General features: G+C 37.2%; 1 protein-coding gene across 2 annotated transcripts in view; it reads right to left on the bottom strand.

Annotated features, from left to right (window-relative positions):
* The window catches only part of CACNA2D3 (calcium voltage-gated channel auxiliary subunit alpha2delta 3), a 413,270-nt gene that overhangs the window by 199,029 nt on the left and 193,532 nt on the right, over window positions 1–20,709 (bottom strand). For both annotated transcript variants that reach the window (XR_015275129.1, XM_086846678.1), the window contains 4 exons: window positions 14,331–14,462; window positions 12,904–12,964; window positions 12,667–12,817; window positions 5,687–5,761 (listed from right to left, as the gene is read on the bottom strand). Coding sequence is in view for 1 of the 2 variants with exons in the window: in XM_086846678.1 (XP_086702804.1) it covers window positions 5,687–5,761; window positions 12,667–12,817; window positions 12,904–12,964; window positions 14,331–14,462 (419 nt within the window). In the remaining variant the exon portion in view is untranslated. The remainder of the gene's footprint in view (window positions 1–5,686; window positions 5,762–12,666; window positions 12,818–12,903; window positions 12,965–14,330; window positions 14,463–20,709) is intronic.

Genomic DNA, 20,709 nt, shown 5'->3' on the forward strand with positions numbered 1-20,709 from the left:
ATATTCTCCTGTTGTAAAATGAAAGTTGAAACTCTCTATCTTGGAAGAATTCTAGTACTGGGATGCCTACGTGTATCCTAGGAAAACTGGTGGCACATATATTAACACCACTCACATCACTGTCATATTCAAAGTTGTAACTTTGTCTTTTACAAATACAACAAGCAAACTCCATTCAATTAAGTTTCTGAAAAGAAGAATGCTTTCTGAAGTGTGCCTGACAGAAATCCAAGGTTGAGTTAGATCCTCATTGCTCTGAAAGCTACACATAAGAAGCACTTACAGAACCAGCAATTTTGCAGAAAATTAATAGAACAACTTGCTCAAAACCTGGGGAAGTTTCTAAACAGATGATACAAATTATACTAGTATCTCCTCCTTGTAGGTTGTTGCTAGCAGTAAAAAAAAACTAAAGTTAGAAGATTTACTACTCAAGTCTGTATAATTTGGCTGTTCTTTAAGCTGGCAGGGAAGAAATCCAGATGCTTAGAACCATTACTTCTTTCAAAGTATCTTCACACCTTCTTGAAGAAAAGCACATTACATGCTGGAGGTTCGGGGTTGAAAACGTGTTTTCTCCAACCTTTGTTCAGTTCCCATCACAAAGATGAGTGGATGTGTTAAACATTAAAATGCTTAGTGATACCAAATGTATTTGGTGTACCTCAAAAATCTACTGCAATACACCAGGTATTTATTAATGCTTTAACAATGGAGTGATCTTGATCAAGTAACCCCTAACAAGTTAGGCTTGTTCAAAAAACAGTCCTGCTTTTGCTGCACCAATCACTATGAAATCTGTACCAGTCTTCAAGACATTCATTTAGCAAGGCTGAACATTGCAAAGGTAAAAGTACTCATGCTATATTTTGTTTTCTGTCTGACTGCTCTCCTTACTTAACAAAATGATGCAGGATCAAGAATATTTGGCTAGCTTGAGTTCCATTATCACACAAATGAAGAAGTCTAACTTTTCACCCCCTACTAATAATATAGTTCTGAGAAAGAGTTCAGGTCATATATTCCAGTTGAATCTTAACTCTTAATTTAAGTAAAGATGCAAATGGAATAAAGACTGCATATTCTAGAGGAAAAGAATGCTTCATCAATAGTAACTGGGGTGTTATTCAAAGAGAAATGTAGCTTCCTTCCTCTGTGTGCACTTTGTACAGATTTACTGCAATGTCAGGTATGTGTTCTTACCTGAAAGAGAGAGAAAAATTAAAGGAAGGGGATGGAACTGAAGTTGGCTTTGTAATATCTTTCCTGGTGCTTACTAGAGGAAACTAAAATACATTACTGAAGGGAGAGTGTCACCACAGAGTGGATATAAGAGAGCTACAATGCTTTAAATGCTTTTCCATACTTTAATGAGAGTGGAATTTTTCTTTTAGGTGGGTAGTTCCCCTACTACTATGAACCAGAAATTGATGTGTTCTCTAAGTGTTCTAGAGCCAATGTGTGGAGCTAACACTGTGTTTACAATACTATTTCCATCCTAAAAAGAGAAGAGGTGGGGAGGCAATCAAGAGTGACAGTGTTTCAATGAGAAAATGTATAAACCAGACAGTGTTTTTTCCTCTTCTTTTTTTTTTTTTTTTTTTCTTTCCTAAAACTAATTTAATTTTCCAAAAGTCTGGTTCTGTGGAGCTTTTTACATTCCCTGAACATTATGGATAAGAGTTCTTGTAGCCCATCCCTGAATGTGCAAGAGCATGCTCATTTGCTACCTGTAATCCCACAACATTCAGCACCAACACCACTAAGAAGCACTCATTTCCCAGGCTGCCAGAAGCCCTGAAGCTGTATCCTGCAGCCTAAAAAAAATCCTTCCATTCCCTGAAGATGCTCCCAGGTGTGGTTTTACCCAGCTGTGCATGGGAGCAGAGGCTGGAGCCCAGCTGCCTGGGGCAGGAGGCAAGCTCAGCATCTACCCCTGCCCGAGCTTGGTGAGCCAAGGCTGTGCCCGGGCCAGGGCTTGGGGTGAGTGGGGCTGACTCTGCTGGCACCTCCAAATTAGTATAATTTAACCCTATTTCTCCTTCTGAAAGCATGGTTTGCCCTTTAGCTCTCTACAAATGAAGCGCAATTGATAAGGACAGCTATTCCTCTAGATTCTGTTCCTTTATGTTGTTGAAACTGAGACATTAAATACAAACGCCATTCAGCATTGTTTAAGTGACATCCTCAGAGTGGAAAGACACCATTTGAAAACATCTGAGCCTTGCAGAAAGGCAGCAGTTCTTCAATAAAAAATTTCAAGACAAATATAGACTGTGGTACAGATCCTGTGGGAGAATTTTTATTTGGAGTTATTGAGGCAGCTGCTTTCCTCATGAGATTAAAAGCTCCAAACATCTCAGAGTAGTTCCTTATCTCTGGTTCTAAGAACTGCCTGTATTTGGTAGAAGTGATGTCAGATGAACCTAGAAAGATGCACCCAAGAACTGGGGTGTGCATCCGTGTATGTCACAGAGGGGATTTTCCCCCAAAGGGTCATTTAATGGGATTTTTTTATATTGAAACTCAGGTATTATGGTTAAAATAAAATAAAATAAAATAAATAATAAAATAACAAAAGAGAGAGACAGAGAGAAATACCCTGCCAAAATGGGAGAAATCCAAGTTTATCCAGCATAAGCTAATAGTTTGGTAAAAGTGTTTGGTTCCATGAATTTTTCCAGCCACAGCACTGCATTAAGTGATAAGTGTGTTAAGGTCAGGACTATGAATAGCAACATAAAAGAGTGGTAGAGTGAACTGTTAAAAATTCAGTCCCTGCAATCATCAACATCATACTTCTCTTTCCACATAAAAGAAAACTATAGCAACATGAAATACCATTACAGCAAATTTTAATTGTTTCTATTTAAAGTTATCATTTGAGAATAGATATTTTTCAGCTAAAGAAAAAGTGTTCTAACTTTTTTTAAATACTTGTATTTCTTTTGGTGCTAGTAAAGGTTATACTGTTAGCAACAGGTGTGACCATCTTTGCACCCATTCAGTTGAGGAGAATATTTGACATAAAAATGAAGGATAGAAAGTTCTGAACCAAATACATAGCTACATTTTCAGATCCAGGTTGGAATTCAAAAAAATGAGGCACATTTAACTGAAACAATAGATTACATCAAAACATTGCCTGTCAATCTCCTGCTCTGCTTTGCCAGTACAGAATCATGGTCACACACTGACAATGACTGCTCAGAAAAGCTACAAAACACAGTGTTTGTCTTGATATTTTTCTTGGGGTTATTCTCATTTAATAAACAAAAAAAAGGAAAGAGTTATTATTATTACCAGTGAACTTGCAAAGGAGAATTTACCTTGTAAGACTGGATGAGAAAGTGTAATTTTTATCTACTTTTTTCTGATATTACAATGCACCAAAAAAAACTCCAGGAGTAGTCTGGTGTATCTGTGAGACTCACAGAAATAAAAGTTATAACCCAAAGAGTTGAATACACAGCTAAATACTCTGATAGCTCTGGATCAATTTTGGAATGTGCACATGAACAGTTTAGGACATCTTTTTTCTATGGGGCTGACCAAAGAGCTACGAATTCAAGAGAACTTTTCCAGTTAATTCACTGAGTTTTTGATGAGGCCCCCAGGTGAATTTGCTGTGTCAGTACAGTCAAATCACACTGTATCACATCTTACAACAGTATCAGATATTTCAGAAAGCTGTTTTTAACTGGGTTCAGGAGCAAGATAACTGAATTACTTGTGCAGGATTAAGTGGCTGTCCACCTCCTTGGACAATCTTTACTTTGTACTCTGAGCTATACTGAGGACAATGGAACTTTTGTGCCTTCTAGTGTTTGGGCAAATAAATTTTTAACTTCATTACAGTGTCTAGAAAAATGATATAAGAACATATAAGCTCATGTAAGAAAGAAATGAAGATTGGCAAAGTCATGGTATATACAAATGTACCAAACTATTACATGCTACCTATCTCAGTTTTTTTCTCTAGTTCTGGCCTTTCAAGGAAAGAACATAAACTACCTCACTAATATAACCAACTAGGAAAAAGGTCATATTTAATTATTCCCCCAAATCTTGCATATATTATTCAGTTTGTAGACAAAGGACAAAGTTATTCTGTAAATAAATAAATAAAATACTTTTGCTAACCAGAAATTATATCAACATTTACTCTGAAAAACAAAATATGAACTTAGTTGTTTTGAAAAACTGAGCTCTGTAAAATCTGAACATCATCTGGGTGGCATAAAAACTTTTTAATCAATTAAATTAAAATAAATCTGACATTAAGTAACATATGGGTGTGGGGCAATCTGCATTTTGATAAGTTGCAAAATGATGGAAAGGTTAAATGTAGAATTAATTCCAGACAGGACATCTGGGCAATACACATGACTTTTCAGGTCTGCATCTAGAACTTGCACAGATTTCATGTGGCTCATTTAGAATGTGATCATTTAGAGACCTGCATCACAACTCACAAATAAGGGACTTCAGCATTAAATTAGTAGAAACAATTCATGCCCACATAGCAACCAAATGATATGTAGATACCTACAGTGGTAAATATCAAATACATAAAAGAAGAAGCCCATGAAGAATCATTTCTGTAGGACAGAGAGAAAATGCAAAGAACTCTTGGGAGTAATGCAAGGGAGTAAAGATCAGCATAACAACAGCACTGACACACTTCAAAGGGTGGTCTCAGAGCTGTGTTCTCTACTTCCTGTAACAGATCAATGCCAACATGAGCACAAATGAACTACCACATTGGGTGTTGAGCAGAATTCAGTGTTGAGCTGAAACTTTTCTGTTTACTTTCTTTTAGTGAAAATAGAAGCTACTTAGAGAGAGATGTATGGCTGCTGCCCTCTCCAGCCATAGGCAGCATTCAGGGCAGAGGGACAAACCACTTTAAGGAGAGAGGAAGCCTTAGCAAGGAAGAAGCTCCATAATAACAGACATGGCTCATTCTACCAGGCCTTTCCCTCTACAAGAATCACAGGGCTTTTCAACCATGCTATTTCATAATTTCACATGGCATAACAATCTTACCTCAGCTCCTAAAGTGTGCCTGCACAGAACCACTGCAGAAAACTCTCAAGCAATAAACTAAACTTCAAGCTACAGATTCATATCACAATCTCTTTTCAAATAAAATTTGCCCTGTAGTCACCATAATGGGATTTTTTTCCTAAAAAATTCTAGCAAGATGAAGCTAATCGGAACATTTTCACAGAACATTCTTGAATAAGTACATTATTATATTGACAGACCTGTTTGGAATGATAAATTCTTTTATTCTTATAGTATTACATTTGTTTGGAAATTTTGCTTCAGCTTTAGTGTTACTTTGAGTTAAGAATGCAATCTCTTCCTCAGTAATTTCTGTTAACAGAATGATAGTTCAATTTAAAGTGGTTGAAATATTTTACTTAAAATAATTACCAAACTTTATTAATAGTAAATTTTCAATGACTCCTGCAATTTCCATTAAGTTTATTCAACCAAACTGAGTAGGAGATTATTTCTTTCTTTCTATGGAGTCACATAAAACTCCTTTGAAATGGCATGAGTAGAATAATTAATAAATTTTAATAATGGAATGCATTGTACTAGGAAAAGGTCATTATAGCACATTGTTACCCACTGCATCCCAGCTCTTCACTGTTTTGTTACTTTCATTCCTTACCTCTTTGTTGGCTCTGTCTGCTTGAACTAATGTTCCATTCAGACACGGCTCTACATAGTGGAGTTCTTCATTATACTACAGAGGGAAATACAAAGTATGATGAAAAATTTAATTAAAAGCTTGGAAGATACAAGTCAATTTAATGACTTAGAACTACAGTGAATGAAATATACACAGAAAGCAAGAACAAAAGGATTTTGTTCATTTTTAAAAACTGTCTGTAATATTCCTTTTCCTTTTACATGATTCTTAATTTTTCAGAGGTTTAGAGCTCCAAAGGAGCATTGAATGGATGCCAAAACTCAGGTGGACTTAAGGGTACTATATACCACTAGTTGGCAAAAATATTCCTTCAATTGAAATCTGGATAATATTAAGAGATCATGTTTGATACAACACAAACTGAACTCATAATTCTTTTCTACATATAAGAAAAGTCCTGAAAAATATTTGTGGCACTAACATTTTAAAAGGCTAATACTTTTAATACTACTAATACTACTGGAACAACTACACCAAAAAATCTATAAATTGAATCAATCCTATAAATGACTGACAATTTTCAACATTTCAGTCGAGCAGAGTGGCTTATTATACACAAAGTCATGAATATGTGACAGATCTTAAAGGAATTATCTGTTTTGCTCACAAGGTGTAGGTAAGTTAGAGAGCCTAGTTCTACATTCAGAAGCATCCAAAGCATTAAAAAAAAATGAAATCTCATGTGCAGTCAGTAGAACTTGTAATGAATGATTGATTGAAATTTGAAATTTGGCCTTGTTTCAATCTTTTAAACCTTTCAACACAGGTCAAATTAATAAAGCAGTAGCTTCAACAAATAGTTTTCTAGATAGAGCCTTAACTGAATTTCTTCTTTCGCTAATTTAATCTCCTTTAGAAGTAGATAACTTTATAAGTTATCACAGATCAAACTGTAAGGACTTTGCATCTGGGTTTAGGTGGTTTCCTCCTTTCATAAAGGATAAAGTGAATTAGAACATCCACAGTAAACAACATGAAAACAATCAGGGAAAACACTTGATTAGATTAATGTGAGCATTTACTCCCTTCTTCCTCCAGCTCAGTGGGAATAAAGAAAGCCCTCCAACGAATGACTCGTAACAAAAAGCTGCTTAGACAGGGGTCTCTGTCACTGTGAGTTCTCCCTGTCTCTCTCTGCCTGTAGCTCCAGATTTGCCCTACTCCCTTCAGTTTAACACCACTCCTCTCTCTACACCACAGACCCCTGCAACCTGATCCACTTTGGACACCTGTCGTCACCATTCATTCCAGCAGTGCACTACTCACCACATTCATCACCACATAATTACTCTTGCATAGGGAAGAGTATTTAATGTGAACTGCATGAAGGCACTGTGCCAGACTCAGTCCTCAGCTATAAGGGAATATAAACCCAGAGTAACTTGCTATTGCTGGATATACAGATGATTTATATCAGCATCAGCACAGGAAATGGTTATGTAGAAACAAGCAAAAGGTACTTGAAAGATATATACACATAAATTCTGCAGCAGATTTTCTTGCTTCCCTAATTGTTTTATAGTCATCAATGTTATTTCAATGTATGAAAGTGTGTGGACTTCTCTACTGTTCTGTAGGTAATACAAAGTACAAGGCAAAGGCTGCTAGAACAGGTTAGACTCACTGAGAGTCCCATGTGCATCTCAGCCTCATAGCAGTTTATTGATCTGATAAATGATGTCCTTTCCCCTGTAGTTTCTCTCTTCAGACCACTTTCCAATCTATCTCCTGAGAGTCATTGCAAAATAATAACTCCAAATCTACACAGCAACTCTTATTATAGTCCAGACTATAGTCCATTCTATTTTAAAAAATAAAATATTGAAAATCTGTAACAAACTCTGGCACACCAGCCCCTACTCCCAAGCTTTTTCTAGTCATACACAGGTTTTTCTCAACATTTTCTTTAATCAAGATATTTTCAAGTTAAGCCTGTTCTTTGTTTTATCTCTGTAGTCATTGGAAACTACAATAGCACACATATTTATCTTTATATCATACCATGCAATTACACTGATATTTATTATTTTATTTACATATTTATAGTTATCTGTCTTATTAGTTCCCATTACTTTGTCCCCCTTCTTGTTTCTTTGCACAATAGCCATAAAAATGTAGGTGGGCTAAAATGTGGACTAAGAGAAACCATATAGTTATTTAGAGAGCTGCTGGTCTACATTCTATAATAAGATATTATTCACATTCTGAAAATGAGATATATATGGTTTTAGCACACCTACACAAGTAGTATGTATTTTCCTTAGCATTTTCCATATTTCTTGTCATATTTAAGCTGCCTGGTGCAAGGCCCACAGAAATAAATTAAATTCCTATTTCGTTGTACAAAAATTCACATATAAAAGATGTCATATTATATTAAAGCATATTCAAATATTCAATTCAGCTCAGCCTAAGAAGCCAATCCAGAAACAGAACCAAAGGAATTAGTGTTTCTGTAGTTTACTAGGCTGAACAAGTGGCACACAAGCTCAGCCCACTGCTTGGAGGATTCATTTGGAGGCTCATTTTGGCTGCCTCTCTGTCAGCCTGCTCACACACCAGCTCTACAGAATCTGGTTATTCAGGTAAGTATTTACTTAAATTTACTGAAAAGTAAATTTATCCATGGTCTATTCTGTAGGAGTAATAAAAAAAAATAAGAACAAATTAAAAAAAGACTACTTATATTAGATAGTTCTACATATTAATACTGGAAGAAATACTACTGTGATTTGAATTAAAAAATACTTTTATTCTAATCTATTTTGCTAAAAGGGTGTGTCTAAAGCAGTAAAATTCATTTAACGTTCTTGGCTCGGTGAATATTTTGTTAATTCAATGTACAGTTTGGATAAAAGCATTTTAAAAATTTCAGCATTTGACAAAATTAGTACTCAATTTATGATAATATTGTTAATTTAATGCTTGACTTGGAATTATACTTCAAAGTGAATTGCAAAAATATGCCTATTCTCTTGTTGTTCCAGATATCTCTGTTCATGCACCAGTGAACTGACCTTAAAATTTAACATAGGCAGCACAAAATCGCTCTTGTATTTCAATAATTTTATTTGCAAATCAATCATCTAGTCCATCAATTTCAGATGGATATTGCAACAACCTACCCATGAAAGCTAAAATAGTCTTTAATATTATCTTTTTATGTTTATTTTCTGGAAAGACCTGCAGTGAATTCTGCTTTCTGATATATATATATACATTTATATCTATACAGATATACAGAAATACATACAAGTATCCATTCTGTGGAATCCATACAGTATGGATTATAAACCCATCCTGACAGTCACAGTCATTCAAGTTCAAAACTTTGCTTCATCAAGTATACATTGTTTGTCCAGATTTCCCCCAGTAAAAAAGCCCTTATTCCACCTCAAATTTTGGTCTGGGGAGAGAGTGATGTACTTTGCCATTTGTCTGAGACTTCCAGATGCCCAGGAGCCCCCAGAGAGAAACAACTTGGAGTAGGCAGTCAGTCTGAGCGAGGATCAGCCGTGTGCTGTGGGAAGGGGCAGTCTCCAGCACCTGGGCACAGCAGATCTATTTTTGCACACTCTGCACAGCTGGACAGCTCTGGAAACAGAGGCATCTGCTTGTACAGAGGGGATTTCTTGGGCTGACATACGTGTATCTTACCTACAAATGAAACTGCTGCCACATCAGCAGCCTATGCCTGAATGACAAAGAGTAAGATATAATCTCCCTCAAACATTTGTCTATAGATAAAAGTTGTATGGGATTTTCATTGCTTTCACACCAGGCAGCCTCTTGTGTGGGCTTTGTTGTCTCCCGTTTTGATCACTGAAACATCTCCGTTCTTGACAAATTTCATTTGCCCTGCTGGCACTTGGTCAAAGCAATGCTTCAGAAGCAATTTCTGCAGATAACATAAATCACAGTGACTGGCTTTACTGTGTCCCCTCGCTATGTCTTTCACACACCACAACTTGAAAGCAGTTCATGGTTCAGCCCCAGTTTACCTGTGCCATTCCTCATTGAAAGGCCCACTCCCTTCTCCACAGCACAGGTCTCTCTTGCCAGTTTGTTCCATTTTCAAGCAAACAAATTTTTTTGTTTGCTTACACTGTTATTTTTTTTGCCTTGTGAGACAGCAAGAGGAAACTGACTCAGGGAAGGTTTACATTATATGCCAGGAAAACATTTTTCACCCAGAGGGTGAAGAGTGGAACAGACTCCCCAGGGGAGTGGTCACAGCACCAACCCTGACAGAGCTTGAGGAATGTGTGGACAACGCTCTCAGGTGAATGGTGGGACTATTGAGGTGTCCTGTGCAGGACCAGGAGCTGGACTTGATGATGCTGATGGATCCCTCCTAACTCAGCACATTCCATGATTCCATGACCTAGTACAAAACAACTCCCTCCAAACTCTTCCTGCAGGACCCCAAGGCAAGAGGACAGTGCTTCAGCCCCTCGCTGCCACTCCTCTCATGCTCTCCTTGTTCCCCCCACATTTCTGTGGTACCTCTTTCAGTGCATGAACATCTTCAGGTTCATGTTTGCACATCAATGTCCTAATGAAATTAAACAGCTGAGCTGGTAAGCATAAAAACACATTCTCCATTGCTATTTCTACTTATTTAAACAAACACACACGTATCCATCCTACAAGAGATTCTAGAGAGAAGAGAACCTACAGAGGAAAAAATTACCTCAGACAAATGCTGTAATTAGCACAGTAATTAGGTTTCTTTCTAAAAATTCGGAATTTCTGATCCCAGCCATGCAGTGCAGGGGGGCTGCAGTGTGGGAGAGGGCCACAAAGTGCCCTGTGCCCTCACAGCCAGCTCCCGTCAGCACCAGCTGTGGCTGGAGACACTGCAAGGTGCCCAAATGGACACGCAGCCTGGAAAGAGCCATCAGCAGCTGGAAACATCTGGAAACACAGCTGGGAAAATGTCATGGTGAAGGGGGTGTGCTGCTGGACAGCTGTGGGGAGCCAGGCCAGGGTCACACAGGCCACACCAGGGTGAGGACACCCCTGAGGGAGCCGGGCTGAGCAGGGACACCCCGAGGGACCAGGCCATGGGTGACCCAGCTGAAGGGGACAACAGCGAGGGGGAAGGCACAACCAGGGGTGACAATGAGAAGCTCCAAAGACAGAAATGCTGCTGGAAACCAGCCCTTGGCTCAGTGCCTCACCCTGAGGGGCTGCAAGGGCAGCAAAGGTGCTGGGGCTGGCCCCAGGGAGGTGTCAGGCACAGTTTCAGCCTGGGCAGCTGGGAGGAAAGGCTCAGGTGGGTGATTCTTTCCTTTGCTCAATGCAAATTCAGTGATCAGAAGCCCGTGTAATTTGACAATAAGTTATGTAAAAATTCTGTGACTCCACAGTGTTTTACACACAGCTCAGTTCATTTTCAAATAAACTTTAAATTGGAAAAAGTGATGATTAGCTTTTTCATGCTTGCCTTTTTTAAAAGTTTTTGCACAGTATTTCTGGTGTACTACTTAGGCAAAATCATTAGTTTGGATTCGAACTATGTATGTTGTTACATTTTTTTTTTTTTGTTATAGCTGAGCCTTTTGATTTTCCCAAAGTAAAATTTTCACTTAAAAAACCAACTTTTCTTTTTTCTTCCTACATAATTCAGAGTAACTGTTACAATTACTGATAAGCAGAGATTATGCACCAAAAAATGGCTGGTCAGGCATTTCAGTAATTACTTTAGTTGAAACATTCTTTCAACTTACAGAAGTTATTTAGATCACAGTTAATCACATTTTTTTAAGGACAGTAAATCTTTTTTTGATAAAGTATGTAATTATATCTTTATACAACATGAGTTTCTGCTAATTATGCAATTATCATGCAAAGAGATTAATATGAAAGATAGTTTGAACTGCTTGCTATACATTAAAAATACAGTATATTTACATATACTTCATGCATATAGACTTAATTTTCTATGCAATCTCAATGATTTACACTTGTGTCTCTGGGGTCATTTAATTAGTACACAAAGGACATTTTAAAGCCCTTGTAGCAAAAAAAAAGAGGCCAAAATCTTCTTTATATTCAAGAAGTTGAAGAAATTTGCACATTGGAGAAAATTTTTTCTTTATAAAGTATTAGCAAGAGAATATCAGCAAAAGAAAATTTATGTGACAACCAATTACTCCTCCCTTCCCTCCCCTGCAAACCGTAGTTCTAATGTCAGTTTTGGATTTGTTGAAGTCATCCTTACCCACAAGATTGCTCCCATTACTCTTAAGTACAGTAAAACCAGCCTCTTGTACCTGTGCCATGGAAAACTCAGTACACAAGAAAATTCAGTATACACAAGAGGAGCTACTGAGGATCCGATTTTTCACTGTTAGTAAACACCAGCAACCTCTCTACACAAATTACACATACATACATTTCAAACCAAAACATGAACATTGAGGAGTTATGCTGGCATTTTATCATGCTGTGCAAGCCTTAGCAAAAGCTAAAATCTGAATCTATTAATGCTTACATTTCACCCATTTTGTAATTTGCTTTGTACTGCAGAAGCTGAGGGGGAAAAGCATGGGGGAAGGCAGACACATCCCGAAGTTAAAAGTTCAGGTAATATACAGAGTTCAAGCAAATTAAAAAAAAAAAAAAATTACTATTCTTTGCAACCCCAGACCGAAGACTACTTCTTTAAAGGGTTTCAAATCACATGTCATAGACAAACAGTCCAAAATGTCTTGACTGAATACTCAAATGATTGATACTTGACTGAATTTTCAAAATACTCGAAGCATTTCGCACTGAAAAAACACAGTGTCTTTCCAGTGGCTTCAGATGTCACCTTATCCATCACCAGTCTGCAACATTTTTCAAGTGGCTTGTGTGAAGTAAAACATGACAAATAGCAAGAAATGATGGAAGAAAAATAGTAAAATAAAAATAAATGCTGAGACACTCACAGCAATTATATTGAAGAAGTCATCATCTCCAAGGGTATCCAAAATAGATGAAACTGTCTGTTTTGCAATAGTCAAGCGAAGGCCTTTCATACTGCCACTGACATCCACTAAAATTACCACATCTTTTGGAGAAGTTGCTGCCTGGATGTACCTGAGATGAAAGAAAAAACTTCTTTCAAACACTGAACTTTTCATCATTTCAAATTTCTTAAGCACTGGCAGTCATCAATTGCCTACCATTTCCTGTTTCTGCAGTCAAATGCAATGACTCCATTCTCATCAGGTTCCCATTTAATTCCTGTTAAAAAAAAATAGAGAATAAAATATTAAATTAAATTTTCACACTATCTGTTCAAAAAGTATCTGTGGTACTGGGGCTAAGTAGCAGTTGATGGTGTATGAAAATACTTTAATCTAACAAGCAGCACCATCATAACATAGGAAATACTGTGGGGAAGTTCCTGAAATAGAACAACCAGAAATAATTTTTTTCCTCACTTCTTTTTAGTCTATTGTTAGGTGAAACCTCTTCAGGCCTACTATGCTCATTGCATGATTTTCATAAAATTCTTGCCATTCTTGGTCTTTGGTGCTGGCACGCTTTCTCTTGACGAATCCTTTCCAGCCCTTGAGCACTTCCTACCCATGGTGAACTCCAGCAGCTCCTGTTACACCACCTGCTTTGCTCACAGGTCATACTCTGAATTTTCACTCACATCACTGTGAAGAGGTAATAGCTCCTGGTTGTAAGTCAGAAGAAATATGATAAAAAATATCTCCAAGGAAAAAAATGACAGGGGAATTCTTCCTGCTTTTTACACTCATTTTCTAGCACAAAACAAGAGATAGCCTTGAAAAGGACTGATATTTGAAAGGTCATGGAGCTTGGGAACTGAAATATAATCTAAAACTAACACAGATGTAGTAGCCATTACTCTCAGCCACTTTCAGACATACAGACTTATAGTGAACTTGCTTAAACTCAAGACTAAGAGAATCAAGACTTGCTAAACCACATCAGCCCAAGGAACAATACCCACTATGAGCCTGATGCAAAGTCACAGAAGCTGAGAATCTGTTAAATGTTAAAGCTTATTTAACTTCATATTTTATTATAATGTGGTACAGTACGTATAGGATGAAACATAAAACTTAACAGGCAACAATATAAGTTTCAACCTATTTCTGTAGAAATAATACAAGTAATGTGATTGCATTTTATTACAACTGGTATGAAAATAAACTTTCAAACAATCTTTTTTACTCTTCAAATGCAAATCTGCCAGGTTAAGTGGAAATTTAAAAATAGAACAAATAATGATGAAGTCTTACCATGTGCAGCAATAGAGCACACCATTTAAGTTTAGTACTAGATGAAGGCTCTAATCCTTTTGCCCTCCTTCCTCACAACCTGTTTAGAAGTTATTTTTCATGTGTGTATATGTCAATCTGAACAGAATTTTTTATGAGTACTTATCATAAGAGTTCCACCTCCAAATAAAATTGGTTGAAAAAGCTCAAAATTTTCAAAATGTTAATTGAAAATCTCTCTGAGATCTAAATGAAGTAAAATCAAACCTGCAAGTATCTGTGGCAGTCAGGATTTGTGACAATACTGTACACATCATTCTTTACTGTATTTTAAGAACTTCTCTTCTTCCTACCTGGATATTGCCTGAAAAATCCTTTTGCACTTCCAAAGTACTGCCAGATGAGAGAAGGGTCACGATCAAAGTTATCAACAAACACCTTATTTAAAGATTCTGACCAATAAACTCCATTTACAATGGCTGGATCTGGAAAAAAAAAAAAATAGAGAATATACACACACAATTAAAAGTGGTTTTATCTAAATAGAATCCCATGAACTCTAACATCTTCAGCTTATTCGATACCTAAAAATCTATTGACTGAAAACTGTTGCGAAATTATTTCAGTTTCCTTTGTCAAATAAGTGATCCAAAATAAATAATTCACTTAAAGAACAGAAGTATGGCTCAAATAGAGCAGATAAACCTGGTACTACTTTTTGGGTAATTTAAAATTGCTCTTTAGAGCATCTGTCTTGAAGCACCACATTGCTTGCTCTGGAGAAAATAAATAAGTCAATCTAATTTAGATTATTTACTCAATGTACCTTCCCTAAATGCATGGAATGTTTTGTGGCAACACTTAATTTTTTGAAACATTAAATTTGGTAATGTTTGAAAGTTTTCATGTTGGAACAGAAAGTGAAATACCTTTTATTTCACACTTGAATTATGATATGCATAAAAACACAACATCTCATGACAAATACCACTAGTCGTTATTTGGCAAACATTGAACCCACATTCCACAACAGTTACCCAATCAGGTTTTATTTCCATAGAAAGAGAACTACAAAGCAAATCTTTGATGCTAAAACTGTTCTGTTTAAGACATCCCCATCTATCAATCCCTAAAACCCCAGACTGCACAGGTAAGTTTTTAAGCTGCAGATTTGGTTCAATAGTGGGAAATGAGAAATCAATGAACATGTCTTAGAAAGTTACTGGATTTCAAACCATGAATTTTGAAAGGTGAGTACCAATTAAGATAGAGGCTATTCCCTGTTCAACCTTATGTGAAGTCAGCAGAATAGAAAGGAAAAAACAGAACTGAAATCACAGATGTATTCTTTAATTTGCAAAAGTGTGCATACATGAATACACAGTAACATTTGTTCAAGCATTTGAAATAAAGCAGTCATTAGATTGCAAAATAATGTCACTATACTGATTTCAGAAGACTGCTTCAAATGTGATTTTAATGGAGTGGAAAAAAGGAAAATTGTTATCTTCCCCTGCATTCATCAAGAAAAACAGCAGAAAAATGGAAATGTCTCAGCTACACAAGTTTGCATGTTGCTTTCACCTAAATATTTAGGTTTATATATAGATGAAATGTTGAAAAAGTAAGGTCAGCAATACAGATATTTTTGAAACACGTGGAGTGTAGTTACTTGTTTCTCTAAAGGATGAAATATACACTTAAAATCTGCCTCACCAGATACGTGTCAAACAAACTGATCTCACTGGTCCACGGACACTACTCCAGTCCTGCCTGGCTGGCAAAACCCATTGTCCAGTCATTTCCCAGTCTGTAGTTACCCCAATAATGAGCTGTGACCAAAACATCACAAATCAGCTCTCAAGACTGAACTCTGTCATTGGTTTGTAAAAATATTCTCCTATGTCAGCATTCCAAAATATCAACCACAATATTGTTCAGCATTCAGACATAACTTCCCAGTACCAGTTCAAACACTCATATTCTGATTCTGCTCCTATGCTTCATTTCTAGTGGAGTAGCCAAATCAATAAAAATTGCAAGATTCACTGTTGATTCAGCATCACAATCCTGAGATAAGGCAATAGTTTTAATTCATCTTTGAAAAACGCAACCAAATTCAGAGGGTTGGTTTTGGGTTTTGTTCTTTCACTTTTCCTGGTGTTGCTAGAAAAGTCTGTTTAGAGGAAAAGACAAGGCACCACTTCTCAAGTCTCTAGAGAGCTGTAGGCTCATTATATGCCCTTCAGTCATCAGGATTAGTGAAAACGCAAAAAAAAATCAAACAGAATAATTTTATATTAATTTATATTCAAAATAACCTTCAGCGCTCTTTAGCAACTTAAATTTGGATGTCATTCCATGACTGCCCATTGTACCTTGGTATTTTACAGTTCTATCCATTCACTGGCTATCTCCTATCCTGGGTTCCTCAGGGGCTAATTATTAATGTCCTTTCCTAATGAATCTGAGCTCTAATGCCACCCTCTACCTCCCAACCCAATGACAATTTTCTTTGAATTCTACAGGCATTCCAGTTCCATATGGTCATGGCACAAGTTTAGTCATTCACCTCTTAAGTTCTGAACTGAAGTCCTTCCAGTAGTATATAAAATATATTTTTGTATATAAAATATAAAAATATAAATCACTTTTTAAAAATCATATTGAAATATCCATGGATATTTGGAATGACCTTTTTTAGACCATCTGTGAAGAGCCACTTAACATGTTTATATATTCATATTACAGATGTTAGAGAACTCCATGGAAATAAAACCGGGAAATTTTCCCTGAACAAGACTGGTGGAGTCTATATTCTGCATTAGGCTGACAACACTAATCATCCAACTGCTGATCACTCTAAACATTAATCCAATGACTGAAACTAATAGGTTTATTTTTTTAGCTGGAAGGAGCATAAAGCAGGCACTTTAAATAAGAGGGCACAATTAAAATGTGACCTGTGTTCACTGTGTTCCTTCAAAAATGAAAGCTGATGACAATTCCCTGCCTTCCCACACCCTGCATGGCTGTTCTTTTAACAATATATCCAGTTATGTTTTAGGCATCAACCACTTTAATAAAAGAAGTAAATAGGGCTACAATCAGTTTGATCCCTGTAATACAAGGAAAAGTGGTGTGGGGACAAATGTAGGCACAGCACAAAACAGCAGACCTGGAAATCCTGTCTCCACTGGCTGCTGCACCTTCAGGCAGAAGGATTTCACACTGGAGCTCTTTGTTCTGAACTTTAAGACGTTGCTGTGTGGGTGCATCTCTGTCCACACGCACCATCCCAAATACAATTGCATTTCTGACCACATGCTCTCATTAAAATTTTACACTGTCATCATCTAATAACCTGTATGTTAAACTTGTTCTGGGCAATTTCTAATTACACTAAACTGTTTAAATTCCCCCAGTACTTCATTTAGAAACAGTATCCTTAAGTTTTTCAATTACTGGAGAACATCATCTGCATCCCCCAGATAGTTAAATGTCAATAGTGGTAAATTAATCTGTGTGAATATTCAGAAATTTGGTGAGGGAGAAAAAAAATAAAAGGTAAAGCTTAATATAAATGCAAAATCATTAATGTGATATTATGGGGCTCAAAGATGATAAATGTAAATAGCTTTCACCACAGTTCTTGAAATATAACTTCTGCTTTTGCTTCCTGGCAGATAAAATATAATTAAAATATCCCCTTTCCCTTGTCTTTTAGATGAGCTGGTTTGCAATTATATGGGATTTTTCTCCACCATTGTTTGTGCAGTTGTTACCTGTTTTTACTGACATTTAACATAAAACCAACCTCCAGGAAAATAGGTAGAGTGACACGAAACTGAAATGAGATTTCCAAAGAACAGTACAAATGCATGTTGTAATTAAGTGACTGTCACAGATCCTGCTGGCCCAAAAAGGACTGAAGTCTCAAAAAAGGCAAGGAAGGTGCACAAGCTAAATATGTGCAACAGCCAAAGGTAATGACTTTTTTTTATGTTCACATAAAAGTATCTAGATTATGCTAAATCTATAGAACAAAACTAATACCTACACAACCCATTCTGCATTTCAGTTATTGCAATGTGTTTTACAGAAAATAAGGGAAACCACTGAGGAACCCAGTAACTATGAAGAAAGTGTGAAATGCTTTTCTTTCTTGCCATACTCTGCTTTATTATCAAGAAAAGAAAAGTTACTGATGATCCTTAGTCTTTTTCCCTTATTCTATTCCTTTTGTGATATAATCATTACTTTCTCCTGGAAAGCTATCAGAGGTGCTGGCATTGAAAATGATCTTACCTCCTGTAATGCCTGAGAGCCTCGAGGGCAGCCCTAAACTGCAGAACAGTTCTCTCATACCAAGAAGCAATACAAGCCCAGCCTATGGGCCCAAGCACTGGAAAAGGAATGCAAAATCCAGCACTCTTTCTGGCTCAGAGATAGCAACAATATTAGCTTAGTTTTTATGACATTGACAACATATTTAGTCTGGTTTTATTTTAAAGAATAACAAAATCACATACTTTGCTGGGACATATAACAACAATCCAATAATTACACTGTTCAACACTAATATGAATGCTTTTCAGGGTGGTCCAGCATATTCAAGAGCTGGGGCTGGATGCCAGTTTTGGCAACTGCCTTCACTTTTTTCTCTCTCTTTCCCTCTGTCTGGCTCCAGGGTAATGTGGATGCATCAGCTCACAGATCAAAGCATCTGGCCATCTGTAGACATAAAAGAAGGTGTTTGTCCATTTTGCTTCATGTGCTGGGAACTGTTCACCAATGTCAGAAATCACATTCCCTCCTTGCAAGAATATGGGATGGTAAAGACTTCAAGTACGTGACTGTATAAAGGCATAGCAGTAGGCATTTAGTGCCCTCATCTTCCAACATTTCCCTAATAACTTTACCCTTCTCCTTTGAAGTGGCAGCAGAAGAACTGGAGTATGGCTAGATGTGTTTATTTTTATGTTGAGTTTCATGAGTGCTTTTGGGTGATGCTTTGTATTGTTTAATGGGGGGGGGGGGGACAGTGTTCTTTTTTATTTGTTTTGGGGGGGTTGTAATTTTTTATTTAATTAACAAGATGGACTGAGATTCAACTTTAGTTCATTTGAAAGCAGAATTACAGCTGCAATGTCCTCACTGACAGTATTCTGGGACAGAGATTCATTGCTGTCTCCTAAGGGCTTGCCTTTTCATGAGTTATAGAAAATTTCCTGCAGCAAATCAGTGGAGATTTGAGCCCACTTCACCCATTTGGTACTGGCCTGGCTGGACTTCACTTAACTTCTTAGATGCAACAGCTAAAAGCAATCAGTGTGGGGACTGACCAGAGGGCAGCTTAGAGCAAGCTCTGGAAACAGTATATAGGCACCATCTGTGAAAACAGAATATTATCTTCTGTTTCAAAGGAGAAACTCAGAGCAGAAGTCAAGGGCATCCCAGGACGAAGATGAAAGATGCAGCTTTAATAGAGCTGGTGTCCCAGAAGCCAAGGTATTTGAGGCAGTTAGACCTGTCTCTAACACGATCCTAATAGATGGGATTGTCCACCCAGCAATTGCTTTGAGCTGAGAGCTAAAGTCCAAACCCAGTAATCCTGACAGATATATTAATTCATGTTACTGCAGATAGGATATTTCTGTATTTTCAGTGAAACATGCTCATTTCCACAATTCCCCATGATACAAATTGAGGACTGTGAAAAATGAAAGGATAGTAAGAAAACACCACACCACAGAACTCTAAGATGGCGTAATGTAAAGAGAAAGGGTGAACAAGATAGAAGATCAGTGATAGAAAGAGTTTTCCAAGTGGAAAACAGAAAACAAATTCTGAGAACACAGGAATTTAGCAAATTGAACAGAGGCCTTATATCCACTGTATTTTCACCACAGAAGCAAAACTAGCCATGAATATTGCAAATAAAAGGAGTCAGTTCTAACACATGGCAAGAAGAAACTTCTGCGCAGTCTGATAGAAGAGTAACTATCAGCAGCCAGGAAATTCAAATTTGGCAAATGGCAGACCAGGAAAAGCGTCCCAATGAGCAATAGAGGAAGCCACGGGAACACACTGCAAATCAGGGGAAAAGAAAGCAAATGTGACTGCTGTTAAATCCAGCCAGCCATGCTGTAAAATATTTAATGCACAACATACCAAAAGGGACAATTTTATCAGCGCTATTGTCAAAGTGATGTATGACAAAGGCAAGGCACAGTCTTGGAAATAAAAGTCATCCTTACAGAAATTTCTCAGGAGCAGATCCATCCACCAGTCTTTACAAAAGCCATTTGAAAGACAAGACCATGCAAACCTGTTAGCTAGCACTTAAAATGTCCCATTCCTATTGCACAGACATTCAGAGACACAGAGTTACAGAAGCAGGCTGCCTTAACAGCACAGCATAGTGCAGTTGGGACCAACAAATAATGCTTTGAAGGAGGTTCCAAAGTCAGCCTGTGTTTATGAACACATCATGCTTCTTGCAAGCAGCAAATGGAGGCATGAGAACCTTCAGAGAGAAATGTTTTAGCAGGTAAAATGCATCACTGTTGTACTGGGCTATAATAAATTAAATCTCTACTGCTCCATTCCTGGGAGCATCAACAGAGTATGAATGTGCAAGTGTTGGATATAACAGCACACTTATCTACCATGGCAAATCACCACCTCTTATCCTCTCAAATCAACGGGCCCTTACTTCTCTTGTGTTTT

This window comes from Cyanistes caeruleus, chromosome 11 (genome assembly GCF_971803275.1).
Source record: "Cyanistes caeruleus chromosome 11, bCyaCae1.hap1.1, whole genome shotgun sequence".
In the NCBI taxonomy this organism is placed as follows: Eukaryota; Metazoa; Chordata; class Aves; order Passeriformes; family Paridae; genus Cyanistes; species Cyanistes caeruleus.